General features: G+C 46.5%; 1 protein-coding gene across 2 annotated transcripts in view; it reads left to right on the forward strand.

Moving 5' to 3' along the window:
• Positions 1-1,192: 1,192 nt before the first annotated feature.
• Positions 1,193-19,492, forward strand: part of LOC147461866 (Leucine-rich repeat (LRR) family protein) — a 61,505-nt gene continuing 43,205 nt past the window's right edge. The window contains exons 1-8 of one of the 2 annotated variants that reach the window (XM_086509338.1): positions 1,193-1,504; positions 1,622-1,685; positions 1,905-2,041; positions 2,133-2,219; positions 2,313-2,388; positions 6,361-6,435; positions 6,521-6,590; positions 6,662-6,739. In XM_086509338.1, the coding sequence (XP_086365464.1) occupies positions 1,440-1,504; positions 1,622-1,685; positions 1,905-2,041; positions 2,133-2,219; positions 2,313-2,388; positions 6,361-6,435; positions 6,521-6,590; positions 6,662-6,739 (652 nt within the window). In that variant the 5' untranslated portion in view covers positions 1,193-1,439. The remainder of the gene's footprint in view (positions 1,505-1,621; positions 1,686-1,904; positions 2,042-2,132; positions 2,220-2,312; positions 2,389-6,360; positions 6,436-6,520; positions 6,591-6,661; positions 6,740-19,492) is intronic. The other variant, XM_086509337.1, reaches the window with a different exon arrangement.

Raw genomic sequence — 19,492 nt, forward strand, 5'->3', positions numbered from 1 at the left:
CAAAGGTGCTGGAAAAGGTGACAAAGTTGTCAAAGGGGTTGTAGAGGAAGAGCTTGGAGTGCCTGCATGACTATGGCGGACTGGTGGTCGTTTGCACGCGTGCTGCACAAGCATTGCGTGATGGTTGTCAGTGGTCTTGCTGGGCGGTGCCACTAGGCGGCGATGCTACAAGTTGAAGCACAGTGCTAATGAGAGAGCAACGCATCGGTAAACGAACCTGGATACCAGCTCTGATACCATTGTAAGATGATGTGAGTGACCTCTCACCTCTGCCTACCCACACACACCTCAACCACACCCCCTCATGGCCTTCCACTTGTCGCCTTCATGCATGGAGAAATCCCTCCTAGTTTTGACACGATGTAGGTTGTGCCAACTAGGCAAAGGATGTTCACACATGTTCCCCAAATGTGGGTTGCGGGTCCATACGTTGAAGTGGAGGACAATGGGTAAAATAACCTTGGCCGAACATAATGAGGGGATGGGAAGTCAATGATTTCTGCCCAACCTTGGACGCGCTTCAACCAGTGCATGTCTTTAGTAGTGGTGTTCAACCAATAAGCTATGCAAACATTTGGTGTGTAAAATGTGTAGCCACCCATCTCAAAAGGGGCATGTTTGAGCCGAAGGCCCCTGTTAGACATGGGTGGATGGATACGAAGAAAGCTAAGTTGGACCAATCAATATGAGCGCCACGATCAAATTGTAGTCACATGCATTCGACAGTCACGTAGCAAAGTTGAGTTGGCTTGCCAACTCATGGCCGCTGTTCAAGAATAATGGGCGACCCCCCCACATCGCCCTTCTCTCGCCCAAAGTTGGAATCACTTTTGAGATCACTGTAGATTGGCTGTGCATGCTAGCCCATCTATGCAAGAGAAGGGCCAACTTAGGCCCCTGTCACACACAGGCGACGGACAGGGCCGTAGAAGTAAAATCTGGGCGCCTTGCTTGTCACACAGGGCGAACAAACATCATATTTATACTTTCCTTTCTCAACGTCATCCAATAGCCTTAGCCTCGGTGGTAGGTGCTCCGTGGGTTACGGCTACCGTGCCGGGTTCAAATCCTCTAATTGCACTACCCGCGAGTCAAGACGGGCGAGGTGTCTGCCCCGGTGCTGTTTGCAAAACAACGGCACACATTCTCTGTCCAACCATCATTTGCCACGACAGCTCCACTCAAGTCTGGGCGGGCCGCGGAATCCGGATGTCTCTGACAGGGGCCATGTGTGAGAGCGGCCTAATTTCCGATGAAACATATCGGAGAAGTCATGATCACACGGAGCTTTGTAATCAAGCAGGCCACAATGTCAGTGTCGAATGCGGGTCTACTTCGTTGGTTGCCATTGTGCGATCGCCATAGGCAAGTGACAGACGCATGCTGCTTCGCAGCACGGAGCTAAGTATCGCGTTCATCACCATCGCCATTACTTGACAATGGACAAGCTCTTGAAGGTCGCTCGGGCATCAGGATCCCTCAATCTCTCCAATCGCTCCCTTGAGTAAGTCTTCCAGATTCTGTGATACATTGGCCGCATTCTACCACAGCTCTTCTACATTCTTCATTATTTTCTTCACCATTTCTCTTTTCCTCTCTTTAACCTTAATTTGCGTTGAAGTGATGTGCCCCCTCAGGTCTATAACCTGCTTGATGCAGCTAGCACTGATGAGAAATGGTGGGAGGTAAGTGCTTGCTCTCTATCTCATATGCCATGCTCTCGTATCTGTTACTCGCGGTAATGAAATTAGCTGAATGCACGTGCTTCTCACGATGCTCTCCATTACCATTACACCATGACCAAGGTCCTGCTCTTCGTACGCTGTATCTGATAGAGTTAGATCCAGCATTTCCCTCGCTCACATCCCAGCAAGTATCAAAGTGTTGTTAATTGGTTTTTGAAGGTGGTGGAGCTGCAGAAGTTGTTACTTGCTCACAACAATATCAAGGTCCTGGCAAATGAACTGGGAAATTTGCAGTCTTTAACAGTGCTGAACGTGAGCCACAATCAAATAGCATCATTGCCATCATCCATTGGCAGGTGCTGTTATAAAATTTACCAATGCAGATACCTTGTAAAGTCTTGAAGACTAGATTCACACTCCATTTTGAGCTTTTTTACTTACTAGCAGGTTGACCCTCCTGAAATCTCTTGATGTTTCTGGTAATACACTGTCTTCACTGCCTGCTGAGATTGGTGCAGCAAGCGCCTTAGTTCGGTAAGAGGCACAGCTTTGTTAGTTTCGTCAAATGGGTCCTTTGCGAGTGGTTTTTCTGTTTTTTGCATCATTGTTTTTTCAAATGTTTTACAGCTTGAATTGCTCCCACAACAAGCTGTCCAGTCTCCCTTCAAGTCTTGGTTGCTGTGTAGAGTTGGCAGAGCTAAAGGTGGGCATTTCTCATTCCCTCTGTCATTAAATAATCCTTTGAGTTATCCTGCTTTTATTTATGTCTGAGGATGCATGGAGTGGAGGGAAGGAGATATGAGGGAAAACTAGTTAGTTATGTTTCATTCAATGAATGGAAGCTATCAACACTAAAAAACTTTGGCTCTTGGGACGATTGACTACTTGAACAGTTGTATTAGAGGGTGTCTGTCACAAAGTGATGATGCGGCTGCCCGAGAGCATTCTGGAAACCCTAACCCTAGCTGCTGCTGAAACCCTAATTCTGGAAATCCTAACCCTAAAACCTGCAAACCCTAAAACTTGCCAAAAAACCTAACCCTAACCCTAACCCTAAAAGGGCAGCAGGGCAGAACCCATGATGATGACGTGGCACCGTACGGCCTCATTCCGGAAATTGCGGTGCAAATTACGGGCTGCGGCGGCAGATCTGCTTTTGTCTCCACGCAAATTGCAAGGAGAGAGAGAGAGAGAGAACTCATTGCTTTATTTTTCTGAAAGCTCAAGAGAGCGCTTGTAAGACTTTTTGCTTTTGATTTGAAGCTTTTGGGGCACTGCTTTTGGCATCCCTTGTAAACAAATAACTATGTGGTTTGGGCTCCCACTCGAGAGAGCATCTGGACGCAGAGTCTAAGAGTGAGACTCGAACCACTCTTGTACTTTGAACACTGATTAATACAAAAAGAAATACCGAAAGGAGCGCCAGTCTTTGGGGCCAATATCTCTAGGCACGGAACTCCGCCGGGCCAGTGCAAATCTATTGTGAACTGTGAACTGTTTTGAAGTGGTTATTTGGTGCTGTCGTGATTGCTTCTTGACTTGGAGTGTCCAAGTTTGTTATAGTGGTATCAGAGCACGGCCGATTTCTCTTCTACGGGAAATCCGATCACAATTTTTTTTCTGCGGCACCTATGGCTTCACGCAAGGATCAGTCGACTCCCTCTGTGTAAGGTGCAGCGGAATGAATGTTTGAACTTTGCGAGAGAGAGAGAGAGAGAGAGAGAGAGAGAGAGAGAGAGAGAGAGAGAGAGAGAGAGAGAGAGAGAGAGAGAGAGAGAGAGAGAGAGAGAGAGAGACATGGCAGGAGACAGATGGTAGAAAGGTTGGCAGCCCAACAACTCCAGATGGCTACATGGTGTGAGACAATACAATGAGAAAGAGGGTGTCCCCCCTCCTATATATAGGAGAATAGGGGCTGGTCGGGCAATAATCCTCAATATAGCCCAATGACCTAAAAATATGACCCTCCAATATAAATGTGGGAATATGTGACCAAAACAGGTCTAAAAGATGTGTTGAACAACCCTAAGTGTGCCTTAGATCCCTATCCAACAGGTGTACAGGTGACCAATCCACAACCAAGGGCCAGTGCACGTGAGTGGTGAGGAGCTTGTAGACAGTGTGCGAAGCATCTGGAGATGAAGAAAATCTAACAACCTTACTTTGGCAAGGTCTACGAAGCAATGGATCTCATGGTGGAGGCTCTTGAAGATCTTGAGAAGGATCTAGATAGGCTCGAAGAAATCAAAGACCTTTGCAGTAGCAGGTGGAATGCGTTTAGTTCACCTCTTCATGGTGCAACTTTTGTGTTGGATCCAGAGTTCTAGGGTGCAGGACAAGAGCATGATTCGGAGGTGAACAAACATTGGAATACCATCTTGGAGAAGCTTCATCCTGATGGTGACATGCAGGGCAAAATCAAGGATCAACTTGCATTTTATAGGGATGTGCGAGGATCATTTGGGACAGTCGATGTCCAAATTGATTGCACCAAGATTTCCTTCGTCTTGTGGTGGCAAGAAAATGGTTCAGATGGTCCCTATCTTCAGCGACTTGCCATCCGCGTTCTCAGCCAAGCGGTTAGCTCCTCTTGCTTGGAGCAATTGTGGAGTGTGTATAGCCACATTGTATCTGGAAAGAGGAACCGACTTGGAGCGGAGAAAGCAAATGACCTTGTTTTTGTCAGTGCAAACTTAAGAATGCTTTGCAAGTCAGCATGCAAAGTGATAGATCCTTTTCTACAGTGGGAGATGGAGGCAGAGGCAGAGCTGCTTGGAGAGGCAGGAGGATTTACACATGAGGTTGAGCCTATGTAAGAGGATTGGGATGATATTCATGATATCTAGGGCACCACTACAGATTGGGAGGTGGGATGCTCTTGTGCCCCCACTCAGAGGTGAACATCAGGTATGAGTCATGACTCATTGCTGATGCTTCTGTGAAGGATGATCATAGTTCATGTGTTGTGTGTAGTGCGTTTGCAACCAGTTATTGTGTCGGGCCATCGGAGCGTAGCACAATCGCATGTAAGCCTTAAGAATTAAAAATCATTGCCTAAATAGGATTCTACTTGGACTAATGGGTTGTGTATGGCTCTCTACTGACATATAGGTTAAATCCAACCTAATTTAAGCATATTTTAAGCTTACCATTCCGGCCCCTGTTCTTGTTCCGCTTTTCCGGGGGGCCTTCCTTATGGAGATCCCCGTTCTCGTTCCGTGTAACTTTGCCCTAGGTCTCTTCTTGCTGGAGATTTGTAGACTTAGAGAGACTACCCTCAAGAGCCGAGGAAGGACCTACACACAAGAGGATCCATACGAAGGTAAATAACGTTTTTTATAGGGGATTACTCAAGATGGCCCACCATAGGTTACCCAGTCACACCCTCATTGGGGCATCCTTTTTGATCAAGCCATCCAGCTTGGCTACTCACAAGGCCTGAAGATGCGAGGATCTTCACATCGTAGACGAGGTCTACATCGGAGTCTACAAAGCATGGTCGAGCGACATCGAGCGCACACCCCCCCCGGGGGGGGGAGAGTTGACAATGGAGGACATTGAGGCTATGCTTTAGAGACCCACCCATCAAAGAGTTCATGTGATGATCACCATTGTATACTTTCTCCATTGTACACCTCATTAGCCTTATGTGATTGTACCCCTCCTATATGTTTTTCTATGATGTATGTGATGTTGATGATGACGAGGATGTAGGGTAGGCTTATGTACCTACTCACTCTAGGTACCCTTTGTTTTTATTTTTATGTTCCTCAGACATTGTACTAGAGTCACACATGGATGTAACTTTTTGGTCTCATAGGTCATTTTGGCCTTTTGAAGACGTTAATATAACATTTCATCTCTCTCTCTCTCTCTCTCTCTCTCTCTCATGTTCATTGTAATTTTAGCTGGTCGTTCTTCTGGATTGCTACAGGACCTTTTCTAATCCCATGCTATCACCTTCGTCCGTAGCTGTACATTGTATGACTATGACGTCTTCGTCCGTAGCTGTACATTGTACTTTTTAGCTGGTCGTTCTTCTGGATTGCTACAGGACCTTTATTAATCCCATGCTATCACCAATGGAGATATTTGTTCAGCATGTTTGAAGTACCTATCTTTCAGAGGCTGCTGGGAGTCGCTCTACTCTCCTTACTTAGGTGGCTAGGGCATTTTTATTGTCTTTGGGAGAGGTTTCCACTTTTTCTGTTTCAGCCTTTGAGCATGCCCGTGGCCTACGGGGGAACTGGGCAGATGTACCACAGCTTTGTACTGCCCTAGGGTCTGGGAACCGGCTTGTCTTGAGCATCTCTGGGGTTCTTTCAAATAATAGAAATCAGCACCAGAAAAAAAGAGACATCTGAAGGGGGAGGGAGAAAGGAGGATTCTATAGTGCTTTTTTTCGCAAACTGTGCCATGTGGTAGCTGTGCACAATCTTCGTATACACTAGCAACTTCCAAATTCAACCATGTCTTTCAGTATATTGGGAGGTAGTACAAGGAGCGATTGTCACAACTAAAGTGGGGATTAGGTACAGTGGGAGTATGACTCCTGCAAGTATTTCTTTTGTCAGAAAAAGGTGAAACAAATATGCCTTCTACACTTATTACATGAAAATTTTTGTTTGATTGTGTAGGAGTCAAATCATGTAATTTTGTAGTCTGTTTTGCGCAGGCCGCCAATAACTGTCTGCAAGCACTACCAATTGAGCTGCAGCATTGCACTCGGATGTTGGTTTTGGATGTGGAGGTACACATCTTATACAAACTAGCGACATACATGCCTCTATCTGTAATAAGATGTAATAAGAGAACTTTATGCCTATCTGTCACAGAATAACAAGCTGAAGGAAATTCCCCATGGCTTACTCAGTTCACTTGTAAACCTCACTGAAATAAATGCAGGTATAGAAATTAAAACCTGAATGTTTGAGATCACAAATGTACCTGCCACTCAAATTTTGCCTGTTTTGCAGCAAAATGCATGATCAGTGAGCTTCCAGAATCAATAGGCTGCTTATCACACTTGATTCGTTTAGACTTACACCAGAATGGTAAGTATGGAGTGTTGGTCAGTTTTAATTGCTGTTTGAGGCAGATGCCAATCGGTTGTGAACCAGTTGTTGCTTTCGCCATTGTGTACTTTTCCATGTAAAGTAGCTTTTGAAGTTTTGTCACGCATGAAATTTGGATACTTAGGAAGGCCAAAGATTTTTTGACAAGGGCATTATTTTAGCTCCACTATTTGAAGCAATCCTGGGCTGCTTGTATTGATTCAATGAAGCCTTGTCACTGTTAGGGCACATCGACAAGGCTTCATTGAATCAATACAAGCAGCCCAGGAATATACTTTTGCTTCCCAAGCATTAGAATTTTGCCTCCTTTATTATGCAGGAGAGTGACGTAACTTGTAGAGGGCACATCGACAAGGCTTCATTGAATCAATACAAGCAGCCCAGGAATATACTTTTGCTTCCCAAGCATTAGAATTTTGCCTCCTTTATTACGCAGGAGAGTGACGTAACTTGTAGGGTACATCGACAAGGCTTCATTGAAGCAATACAAGTAGCCTAGGATTAAACTTTTTCTTCCCAAGTGTTAGAATTTTGCTGCCTCCTTCATTTTTCTGGAGCATGACGTGATTTGTGTGGCCCTTTTCCAGGCTATGTATGTTTAGGTTGAGAAATTCACATGCAAGTCTGGCAAGAGTGAAGTTAAGGCTGCAGTTTGTGAAGGTCTGAAGAATTAGTCTAGCACTTCAAAAACTACTCAAAAAAGGAATTCAGTCTTGCTTAATGGCATTATTATGCATCATTTTTTTCGCAGCCTCTTCCGTTACTGTCTTATAGCCATTGAATGTCCATCTATCAGATAAGTCACCTCCGGTTGCCAGAACGTGCAGTATTATGTAGATCATCTTTATTTCTGGGAAGAAAAAAATCCTTTAATAATGGTCAAAACTTCGGGTCAAAATTACAAAGAAAGCAACCACAAGAACGGCGTAATTCTGAAATCTGTACAAAAACAACCAAGATTATGTCTTGGTTTTACCTAGTCGAAATGATCTTTTAGGATGACTTTTACAATAAGAATCTATTCATGTTAGGTGCAGCAGAAGGGTTTAAGGATTTTAGCGTAGATCTAGTACTTTGCACAAACACAAGGTTACTTTTTACACACACACACACACACACACACACACACACACACACACACACAGAGAGAGAGAGAGAGAGAGAGAGAGAGAGAGAGAGAGAGAGAGAGAGAGAGAGAGAGAGAGAGAGAGAGAGAGAGAGAGAGAGAGAGAGAGCTTTATTTACGTCTTCTAAAGGCCGAAGTCGGCCTATGAGACAAATCAATGTACATCTAGTGGTAGTCCGGGTGTCTGGAAAAGAAAATACTGAAAATAAAATGCTGAAATGAAAGCTAATCTAGAACCGGGATGTGCAGTGTGGTGGTATGATGGTAATGTGTGGTGATATGGGTATATATGGCTCTGGTACCGCAGATACTGACCATATGAATATATGGCTGTGGATGTAGCTCTGTCACAACAGAAAATGACTACCTTGTGCTGAGTGAAAGTAAAAGTGTGAGGGCATACCTGTATCAGAGCTGGCTAGTAGTGTGTAATGGGTGATGGGTATAAAAAGTGGTACATGGGGGGGAGGGGCTGAAAAACCCGATGTAAGTGGGTGCTCCAATGTGTGGTGGAGTGGGCCCTCTCCAGCTGCTGCTCATGAAGTGTACGGATCCTCAATATATCCTGCTGGTATAGACGGGACCGTCGGTATCCTGACTCCCGGGGTTGGCGTCGTGCTCGCTGTGCCTCTGCCTTCTCGAGTGTCAGCCCGGTCGTCGTCGGCGGTGTGGGATCCTTTGAAGTCATTCTCTGGAAAAACTGAGTGATCGTCTGCTTAACACCTCTAGTGTCATGTGGTCGTGGTCGTGTAGACTCCTCACGTATGTGGAGTGCTCCTGTGATGAAATGGCCCACATGAGTCTGGTCTCTCCTCCTCATGCATGTCTGGAGAGTGCCCTCAATCCCAAGTCTCTGTCTAAGCTCTGAGTAAGCTGGGCATCGTAGCATGAAGTGCTCCTCCGTCTCCACCTGTGTCTGACACACTGAAATGAAATGTTATATTAATGTTTTCAAAAGGCCAAAGTGACCTATGAGACCAGAAAGTTACAATGTGGTGGATTTGATACAAAGTTAGAGTAACAAGATGACAAAATAAAATACAGTGGAATCCTAAATTGCTAGGTGTGAACTAAGCAGCTAAACAACTAGCTGGGATAGCTACATCACAGGAGATCCACAATCGGTCACTGGCGGATCTCATCAATCTCCTCCATGGTCAGTAGTCTGACCGGGCGTCGTGCATGTCGAGCCAAAGTGATCCGAATCCTCTGATGCAGCCTCTGTCGATGCTGTGTAGTCCTCCACAATTGTGGGCGTCTGGATCTCCCCAACTCAGTCGCTCGGTCGATCAATGTGCCTCTAGTGTAAGGCGACGAGCTTTGCTGTGGTACTAACTCCTCCGGGTGTCCAGTGGCAGCTCTGAAGAAGTCTGTGGTGTCTTTGAAACTGGCTAGTCTCTCCTCTCATCAGGCTCTCTCTGTGTGCGCAGCTCGAGCAAAAACAAACCCAGGCATCTCTGATCCTTGTACCCCATGACTCTAGAGAATGGTCCAAAGCCCTCTCTGAACAAGCAATGGAAGCGGCCTCGTATCTCGTAGTAGATGGGGCAGTGGCATGTGTAGTGCAACTCTGTCTCCGGCTCGATGTCACACAGGGGGCATGTCCTGGCCTCTGCTGGTACTCCGCAATATCTCCTAGTCTCGATCTGCAGCTGGTGTGAAGATGTGCGTATCTGGCCAATAGCACATCGTATCCCATGAGACAAGTGGGTGTCCATGTATCTGGGCCTTGTCACAAAACCATCCTCCGTAAGCTGGAGGAGATGCTCTCTGTAGAAAGCCATCTTCGTGCCCAGCTCTTGTGCTGGCTGTATCCATGTCCTCTTGGTGTCTAGCTGAGTCAAGTCCTGTCGAATGAGCCTGGTGATCTCGGAATGTGTATGAGTTAGAAAGGGCGCATCCAGTGAGTACTGGAAGGGAGGCAATCTGTCTATGCTGAACCCATGTGCCTGAGACCATGATGTCATCTCCCCATACCAACATGCCGTATCTCCTAGCATGGCTAACTGTCGAGAGGACTCAAGTGCAAGGGGGGTGTATCTGTCCCTGGGAAGTTCCCACATGCGGTGTATGAAGGAGACAGATCTGGTGAGCGCCTCAACCACTAGTGGGGGGGCACTAGCTCTGCTCGGATAATGGCATGTGGTACTGAAGCCTTGGCTCTAATGAGCCGCGAGATCATAGAGACTAGAGGCTTCTCCATGTCCCCCCATCCATCACTACGGCCTGTCCTCCCGTGATGACCCACTGAAGGTCCCCAAATTTCAGCTCCATAAGCAATGCAGAAGCCACCAAAGTGTCAAAGAGCCAGAGCTTCGTCCGAGGCTCCTGAACTGAACCTGTGAACACATCCTTTCCAATCTACCCAATACTGCATGGGCTCTGGTCAATCTAGTCTCTGCAGCCCTCCTCAATAAAAATGCTGGCCCACTAAAAACCACTCCAAGGTAAGTGTAAGCATCTGTATACTCCTTCTCCTGGCTGTATGTGAATGCGGGCGTTGACCTCCTGATCCACTGTGGGGTGGTATTAAATACCATGACCTTGGTTTTACCAAGGTTGACGGACTAACCACTTTCCTGGGCAAACCTATGCAAAGCATCCAAGTGATGTTGCATCCCCTCCGGAGAGTCGGAGATCAACACAATATCATCAGCATATAACAATAGTGGAATTCATGTCCCTGCCAGCTGTGCACCTCTATCACCATCTCTCTCAATGTAGTCAGAAACCTCATCCACATACATACCAAATAGAGTAGGAGAGAGCGGGCAGCCCTGCTTGTCAGGAGGACGTGGCAGTTATTAACCATGTCACAGAGATGTGGCAACTGCTAACCTTGGTTGTTGGTTTCTTTCCAATGGGGTTTATTTTATTTGTTTAAGACCCTCTTTTTGAAGTAGCAAACGGTTGGACATTGTATGGCCAATGTGAACGGTAGATTCACCCGCAGACGGGAAGTGGTCGGCACTGGAATTCGTATGGTAAGAGGATGTCTAGGCTCAGAGCAAGATCATATAGGTCCCCCCGTCGCACTTAGCAAGTTGGTGGATACTAGGAAGTGAACTCAATTAAGGCGTAAAGTCAAGGTGGGACTACCAACAAAAAGTATCCGACAGTTGGGCCACATTGCACTTTTGGATGCGGTCCCAATGAGGATAGATGGTCAGAAGACCAGTGGAAGCCCAACGGAAGCATCTCCGAAAATTTAGGGAACTGCTATTTTGGGCCGTGAGATGTGTTCGCGTCATTACCTCCGGTATGACTAGGGGAACACTTTATAACTCTGCCGCGAAGTCAACTGACGCGTCGGTTGGGATATTTTTAAGCGGCGAACCCGAAACGGGAAAATGCTTGAAAATGCGCCAAGTGTCACATTTTGGTAAACTTTCCTCTTGCAGAAAAATGGGCGCTGATTTTTATGCTGGGAGAGGCCTCATTTGCAACCTGTCACAGGTTAAGAGCTATGGAGTGCTTTCTTTCCCTCTCATGTACAGTGTGGTGCTAGGAGTGATGCCCTGCACACTACACACTGCTCTCTCTCTCCCCTACGTGCAGTTATGTGATGCCCCAAAAGAGGGCTACTCATTTGACTGATGTACAGTTGTGTGGGTTCATGCTTTTGTGCTGAGGCAAGAGCCTCCTTGAGTAGGAACAGGGGTAGCTAACTGCTGCTCCAAAGCAGGCACTGGTGAGGGTCATAACCTCACTGTACAGGTGCAAAATCAGTGCTGTGTATGCGCTGTAATTTCACTGTTTTTCAGCCGTACGGACGCTAGGATCATTGGGAATCGTGCCCCACTGGCAAAGGACAGTTAGGGGACTGTTTGGGGCTGAAAACAGGGCAAAAACCAGTAAAAACAGCGTGCTGAATTTACTGTTTTTGGACAGGAATCAGAGGGTATACGACAGTGCAAGCGAGTTCCAGCAGGGGAATTGGTTTCGCGCAAGTTTTGGGGCTGTTATGCTGCCGAAATTTGGCCAAATCAAATGGTATCTAGGTGGATACACGTGAAGGATTCCCAGGACCTTACCTTGTAATTTACCCTCCTAAAGAATAAAGAAATACAGAAAGGGGCGCCAATTTTGGGGCCTACAGGTTGTCGGCGTTTGCTCGGAGCATTCTAGCTTCCGAGCTGTGTGTGTGATTAGGTGTTAATTCCCATTACAGGTTCTCTTTGCAAAGTGCTCTGTGTGTGTGTATAAAGTAAAGAATTTCGGGTGAAAGCCAACGCCTACCGCCCTACGGGCCGGTTTCATGGTTCCGTTGCCGGGATATCAATCACTTTTTCCTCAAAGAGTGAGCCTGGATTGTTCAGGGTAAAGACACACAGTGCAAGAACACGGGGATTACACTATGGCCGACAAGGGGAAGGGAATTATGGAAGAGGGTTCCTCTCCAAAGGACAGGCAGGAGATTCCTATGGTTTTTGAGATTGGCGAGAGCTCACGGCCACGTCAGTCTGTACCTCCTGTCAATGTGAATGTCCCTCCAGTAGTACAGGGCTTTATGACAGGGCAACTTGAGGATGATGCGTTTAAGACTCAGTTAGTTGCCGCGGTGAATGTCTTTTCGCAGCCGGTGCAGAATCCGAGGTTTATGGAATTCTTCCAAGCGCCACCAGTGCAACATCAAAATAGGCAACCTACGTCGCGTACGGAGCTTGTTGAAGCTCAAGCCCAGGTACTTTATGAGGCGCAGGAGGAAAGGGAACACTCGCATGTTGCGGAGTCGGGGGCTCCAAAGCAGGTTCCTCCCGTGCTTGAACAGGTGGCTAGAACGCCTATTCCACAGGTTATGCCAGTTCAGCCCGCCACCTTTCAGAGCCAGCATGCTGTCTTGAATGGACAGGGAGCTGGATACCAGGCTATGCACTCAGTTTTTCCACCACCCACGGTACATCCTGGGTATTTCGGGGGTGGATCAGTGTTCCAAAGTATGGCTGGTTATGCGTCTGGAAGTCAGCCGTACATGCCAGGAACAGTGTTCGGGGGTATGCAAGGCATCATGCCAAACCCCATGTATGGTACTATCGGCATGCAGCAAGGTTTCCACGGCAACCAGGGCCAGTTTGGGGTGCCACAGGGTCATTTTGGCATGGCTGGTTTTTCTGGACAGCAGCCAGATATCGCACCTCCGACGCAAATTGTGAATGGCCAACACGTGCCGATCATGCCTAGTACAGTGCCCATGTTGCAGACCATTCCGTATGACAATTTGGGGGCACTAGAGAAGCCAAAGGCTTACAAAGAAGGTGGTGCAGCAGTAAAGTTCAGTACCTTCAATGGTTTCGAGGACAAGACAAAGGCACTCACTTTCCTCCAGCAGTTTGATACAGCTTATGCGGGAGGGAATTTTACAGAGGCCTCGAAGGTCTGGAAAGCTGCCACTTTCTTAAAGGACAATGCGCTTACATGGTGGACGACATTGTTAATGCAAGGACAGGCACCCGCCACTTGGGTTTACTTCAAGCAAATGTTTGCATCTGCTTGGCTATCAAATGAATTTGAAGCCAATGTCCTGACAGATTGGCACCAGCTTACGGTAGCTTCGTGCAAGAGCTTGCTGGAGTACAATAGGAGGTTTTGTAAAGCATTACTCTCAGTGACCTCCTACAGATTTGTGCCATTGACAGAGCAGATAGAGAAGTATTGTTGTGGGCTGCCTAAAGGGCTTCGTGATTACTGTACAAAGAACAGAGTGGCTACCCTTACTCAGCTTATGGAAGTTGCGAACATTGGTCTTGCCCTGTTGAAAGGAGAGGACAGTGGATTTCCGAGTAGTGATAAAGGAGGGCAGCAAAAGAAAAATTCAGTGAAGAAGCCCTTTGTGAAAACGGCTCCTGATGCGTCACAGGGGTCAGAACAGGCCACCAAGGACAAGGATTCAGCTGGGACTTCTGGAGCGCAGGCAAAGAAACAGAAAAGGAAGCCTTTTGTGCGCAAGTCGCTCGAGGAAAAGAAGGTCCTAATGGCTCAGAACAAATGCTTTATATGCGAGCAGCCTGGTCATATTTCTGTCAATTGTCCACAAAGAAAAAGGCCAGCTGACTCAGAGGATAAAGAAGACCAGAAAGGCAAGAAGCCAAAACCCACGGTAGGTTTAGTGGCAGACATGGTGGGTGACAGGCCCATCACAGATGCCAGTGAGTTATGCAAGGCATGGGGTAAAGTTAGAGATCAGACGGTACTCATCTTCTTTGATCCAGGTGCCAAAGCCAACTTTATTTCACCAGAGTTAGCTATGAAGCTCGGCATCAAAGCTAAAGAGATGGGGTACACAGCAGAGGCAGGGTTGGCATGTCCTGGCCACTCAGAGTGTGTTACTCCCATCATTGGAAAAGTGCGTCTGCATATTCAGTCGTATGTGGACACTGAAGAGTTTTACATCATGCCGCTGGAAGGTTGTGACGCCTTGTTGGGGATCCCGTGGATGTTCCGAGTGCATGGAGTCTTGGATGCCTACAACAAAAAGATCACTGTACAGCATAGGGGCAAAACTCACATCTTGGATGTAAAGCTTAAAGGAGAGTCAGTCCCTATTGTATCTGCTTCTGCTATCACTTCTGTAATAAAGAATCATCTTTCTGTGTACTTGATTTTTGCACGTGATGTCTCAGATAGGGATCAGTCAAATTTATCTGTGTTAGATAAAGAAAGGTCAGCATTTTTGCAAAAGTTTAGTGACTGTTTTTCTGATTCATTACCGTCGCAATTGCCGCCAGAGAGACCTGAGGACCATCGGATAGATTTGGTGCCAGGGTGTAGCCCACCAAATAGACCTCCCTACAGGGTTAGTGCGGCGGAGCAGAAAGAGATTATGGGCCAGGTTGAGGAGTTATTAGAGAAGGGGCTGATTCAGCCTAGTTCTTCACCCTTTTGCTCCCCAGTGCTCCTAGTCCAGAAGAAGGATGGCTCATGGCGCATGTGTATTGATTACCGTGCGTTGAATAAGAATACCATCAAGAATAGGTTCCCTATTCCTCGCATTGATGATATTCTCGATCGTTTAGAGGGTGCTGCAATTTTCAGCAGGATAGACCTGAAGAGTGGGTACCATCAGATTCGTATAAGCCCAGAGGATGTGCACAAGACTGCGTTTAGAACGACATTTGGTCTTTATGAGTTTCTAGTGATGCCGTTTGGGCTAACAAATGCTCCAGCCACGTTCAACAGAATGATGGACCGGATTTTCCGCTCGCATCAACAGTTTGTTGGAACATTCTTCGATGACATGATTGTGTATTCAAAGAATGAAGAGGAGCATAGGCGTCACTTGACCATTGTGTTCGAAGAGCTGCGCAGTCACAGGTTACTTGTCAATCCTAAGAAAAGTGAATTCTTCCTCGAAGAGATCCACTTTCTGGGCCACATAGTCTCAAAGGATGGTGTTAGAATGGATCCCGCAAAGGTCGAAGCTATCAAGACATGGCCAGACTTGAAGACTGTGCACGATGTCAGAAGCTTCTTGGGATTGTGTTCCTACTATAGAAGGTTTATCAGAAATTTTGCAGAGATAGCATCGCCTCTTCACGCATTGCAAAAGAAAGAGGTCACTTTCAGATGGACCCAAAAAGAGATTTCAGCTTTTAGTCTCTTAAAGGAAAAGTTGACTTCAGATCCAGTTATTGTTCTGCCAGATCTCAGGAAGTCATTTGTGGTCCAGTGTGACGCGTGTGGCAGTAGCATCGGAGCAGTGCTAATGCAAGATGGATGGGTAGTAGCCTATGAAAGCCGAATTTTGCAAGGGCCAGAGAGGACTATGCAAGTCTATGAGAAAGAGCTCTTGGCCGTGATTCATGCGCTTTCTAGTTGGAAGCACTACCTCTTAGGTGCTGATTTTGTTGTCCAAACAGATCATCAGACCTTGCGATACTTCTTGACACAGTCAAAGTTATCGGAAAAGCATATGCGATGGGCAAACATTCTTTCCATGTTCCACTTCCAGATTATGCATGTGGAAGGCAAGAAGAATGTTGTGGCTGATGCGTTATCAAGAAAGCCACAAATTTCAGCTGTGTCAATTCCTTATCATCATGAGTTAGATGACATGAAGGAACAGTATACTGCTGATGAAGATTTTGCAAGGATCTTTGAACAATTACAAGAGGGGCAACATCACGAGCACTACCTCCTCAGAGATGGTTTTATGATGATGCATGGCAGACTTTGTGTCACTAGGCCACTGCGACATAAGGTCATGGAAGAGAGTCATGTCCCACCGTATGCAGGGCATCGTGGCATTGATGCAACAATTAAAGCGGTAGAGACGTTCTTCTATTGGCCTACCTTGAGGAGAGATGTGGATGCCTTTGTGCGAGCATGCATAGTTTGCCAAAAGGTCAAGTTTGACAGGCAAAAGGCACCAGGGTTATTACAACCACTCCCGATTCCGGATAAGCCATGGGAAAGCATTGGTATGGACTTTATCTTTAATCTTCCAAGGACGCCAACAGGAAATGATGGTATATGGACCATTATTTGCAGTTTCAGCAAGCAGGCCCATTTTATCCCTGTTAGGAAGAAGATAAAATCTGATCAGATGGCACGCTTGTTCATGTACAATGTGTTTAAGTACCATGGTATGCCACAATCGATTATCAGTAATCGTGATCCTTGCATGACCAGTTTGTTTAGGAGAGGATTGCTTGAGAACATGGGTACTACGCTCAAGTTCTCGTCTTCGTTTCATCCACAAACTGATGGACAGTCAGAAGAGGCTAATTCTACTGTCTTAGATCTGCTGAAATGCTATGTGTCAGATAATAAGGGCAAGTGGGAACAGTATTTGCCTATGCTTGAGTATGCGTACAATAATACGGTGCATTCGTCTACTGGCAAAGCACCTTTTGAAATTGTTGAAGGCGGCAAAAAGGTTCCTCCCATTTTGCATACAAAGGACAAGATCTTTGAGGCAGATTGATATGTTGAGAACATGGATGAGATGTATAAGAAGATTAAAGTTGCCTTGGAGAAGACTCAGGCAAAACAGAAAAAGGCTGTTGATCGTCACCGTCGTGAATTGTTACTATCACCTGGTGATTGGGTTTTGCTAAGGTTCGAAAAGGCAAGGTTAAAGAAGATGAAGGGCAAGGAACGGCTGTTTCCTAAGCTCAGCATGCGTTACTATGGGCCTTTTCAAGTGCTTGACAAGATCAGCGATGTGGCTTACAGGTTGAAACTGCCTGATGTGTGGAAGATTCATAATGCGTTTCACGTGAGTCTTCTAAGACCCTTCGTGGGTGATGTGCCAGAAGATATGCCAGTTGAGGATCAGCCAGAAGTTGAGGAACTTGATGAGATCCTGGTACCTGAGCAAGTTTTGGCACATAAGGACATAAAAGTTAAAAGGACAAGTTGCAAGACGCTATTTGGTGAAATTCAAGAACTATCCGCCTATGGATGCAAAGTGGATGGAAGAGCATGAACTATCAGAGTCACCAAATGTATTGCAGCTTTACCTTGAAGCCTTTGGGTTACAGCCTACTTATGCCGCAACTCAATGTGTGCAAAGGAGGGGTAATGATAGAGCTAGTACATCAAATGTACATATGAATTTAGTGCCATAGATGGAAATGGCAAAAGTATGAAGGCCTCATTAAGTCATTTGTATCTATGTATGTTACGACCTTTCTTGCGGCTACATGCGATGATAAAAGAGTGTTAATAGCACAAGATCATCAGTGGCGTGTATTTATGGTATGCAATCGAGGACGTTTGCGATTTCAAGAGAGGGGTATGTCACGAGGACGTGGCAGTTATTAACCATGTCACAGAGATGTGGCAACTGCTAACCTTGGTTGTTGGTTTCTTTCCAATGGGGTTTCTTTCCAATGGGGTTTATTTTATTTGTTTAAGACCCTCTTTTTGAAGTAGCAAACGGTCGGACATTGTATGGCCAATGTGAACGGTAGATTCACCCGCAGACGGGAAGTGGTCGGCACTGGAATTCGTATGGTAAGAGGATGTCTAGGCTCAGAGCAAGATCATATAGGTCCCCCCGTCGCACTTAGCAAGTTGGTGGATACTAGGAAGTGAACTCAATTAAGGCGTAAAGTCAAGGTGGGACTACCAACAAAAAGTATCCGACAGTTGGGCCACATTGCACTTTTGGATGCGGTCCCAATGAGGATAGATGGTCAGAAGACCAGTGGGAGCCCAACGGAAGCATCTCCTAAAATTTAGGGAACTGCTATTTTGGGCCGTGAAATGTGTTCGCGTCATTACCTCCGGTATGACTAGGGGAACACTTTATAACTCTGCCGCGAAGTCAACTTACGCGTCGGTTGGGATATTTTTAAGCGGCGAACCCGAAACGGGAAAATGCTTGAAAATGCGCCAAGTGTCACATTTTGGTAAACTTTCCTCTTGCAGAAAAATGGGCGCTGATTTTTATGCTGGGAGAGGCCTCATTTGCAACCTGTCACAGGTTAAGAGCTATGGAGTGCTTTCTTTCCCTCTCATGTACAGTGTGGTGCTAGGAGTGATGCCCTGCACACTACACACTGCTCTCTCTCTCCCCTACGTGCAGTTATGTGATGCCCCACAAGAGGGCTACTCATTTGACTGATGTACAGTTGTGTGGGTTCATGCTTTTGTGCTGAGGCAAGAGCCTCCTTGAGTAGGAACAGGGGTAGCTAACTGCTGCTCCAAAGCAGGCACTGGTGAGGGTCATAACCTCACTGTACAGGTGCAAAATCAGTGCTGTGTATGCGCTGTAATTTCACTGTTTTTCAGCCGTACGGACGCTAGGATCATTGGGAATCGTGCCCCACTGGCAAAGGACAGTTAGGGGACTGTTTGGGGCTGAAAACAGGGCAAAAACCAGTAAAAACAGCGTGCTGAATTTACTGTTTTTGGATAGGAATCAGAGGGTATACGACAGTGCAAGCGAGTTCCAGCAGGGGAATTGGTTTCGCGCAAGTTTTGGGGCTGTTATGCTGCCGAAATTTGGCCAAATCAAATGGTATCTAGGTGGATACACGTGAAGGATTCCCAGGACCTTACCTTGTAATTTACCCTCCTAAAGAATAAAGAAATACCGAAAGGGGCGCCAATTTTGGGGCCTACAGGTTGTCGGCGTTTGCTCGGAGCATTCTAGCTTCCGAGTTGTGTGTGTGATTAGGTGTTAATTCCCATTACAAGTTCTCTTTGCAAAGTGCTCTGTGTGTGTGTATAAAGTAAAGAATTTCGGGTGAAAGCCAACGCCTACCGCCCTACGGGCCGGTTTCACTGCTTCACTCCAATAGTGTGGTAAACCGGTGTGGATAGACCCTCTGGGGTGCGTACATGCCCCACTACTGACCTGTATAATGCCATGACCTCCCAAATGAGCTCTGTGGGTACTCCCATCTGCTGTAATCTGCGCATCAATCTAGCTCTAGGCACTGTGTCAAATGCTAGGCACTGTGTCAAATGCTTTGCGGAAATCCACAAAGCTACAATAGATCCGTCTCCCACACGATCTGCCCTCCTCAATGATGGCTCTGAGTGTCAAGATATGGTCAAGAGTAGAAAAACCCCTCCTGAAACCTGCCTGCCCGGTTGCGCGTATCCCCTCCCTCTCTGCCCATCTACTCAACTGTCGCTCAAGAATAGATGCGTAC

This window comes from Adiantum capillus-veneris, chromosome 3 (assembly GCF_014529385.1).
Source record: "Adiantum capillus-veneris isolate H3 chromosome 3, ASM1452938v2, whole genome shotgun sequence".
In the NCBI taxonomy this organism is placed as follows: Eukaryota; Viridiplantae; Streptophyta; class Polypodiopsida; order Polypodiales; family Pteridaceae; genus Adiantum; species Adiantum capillus-veneris.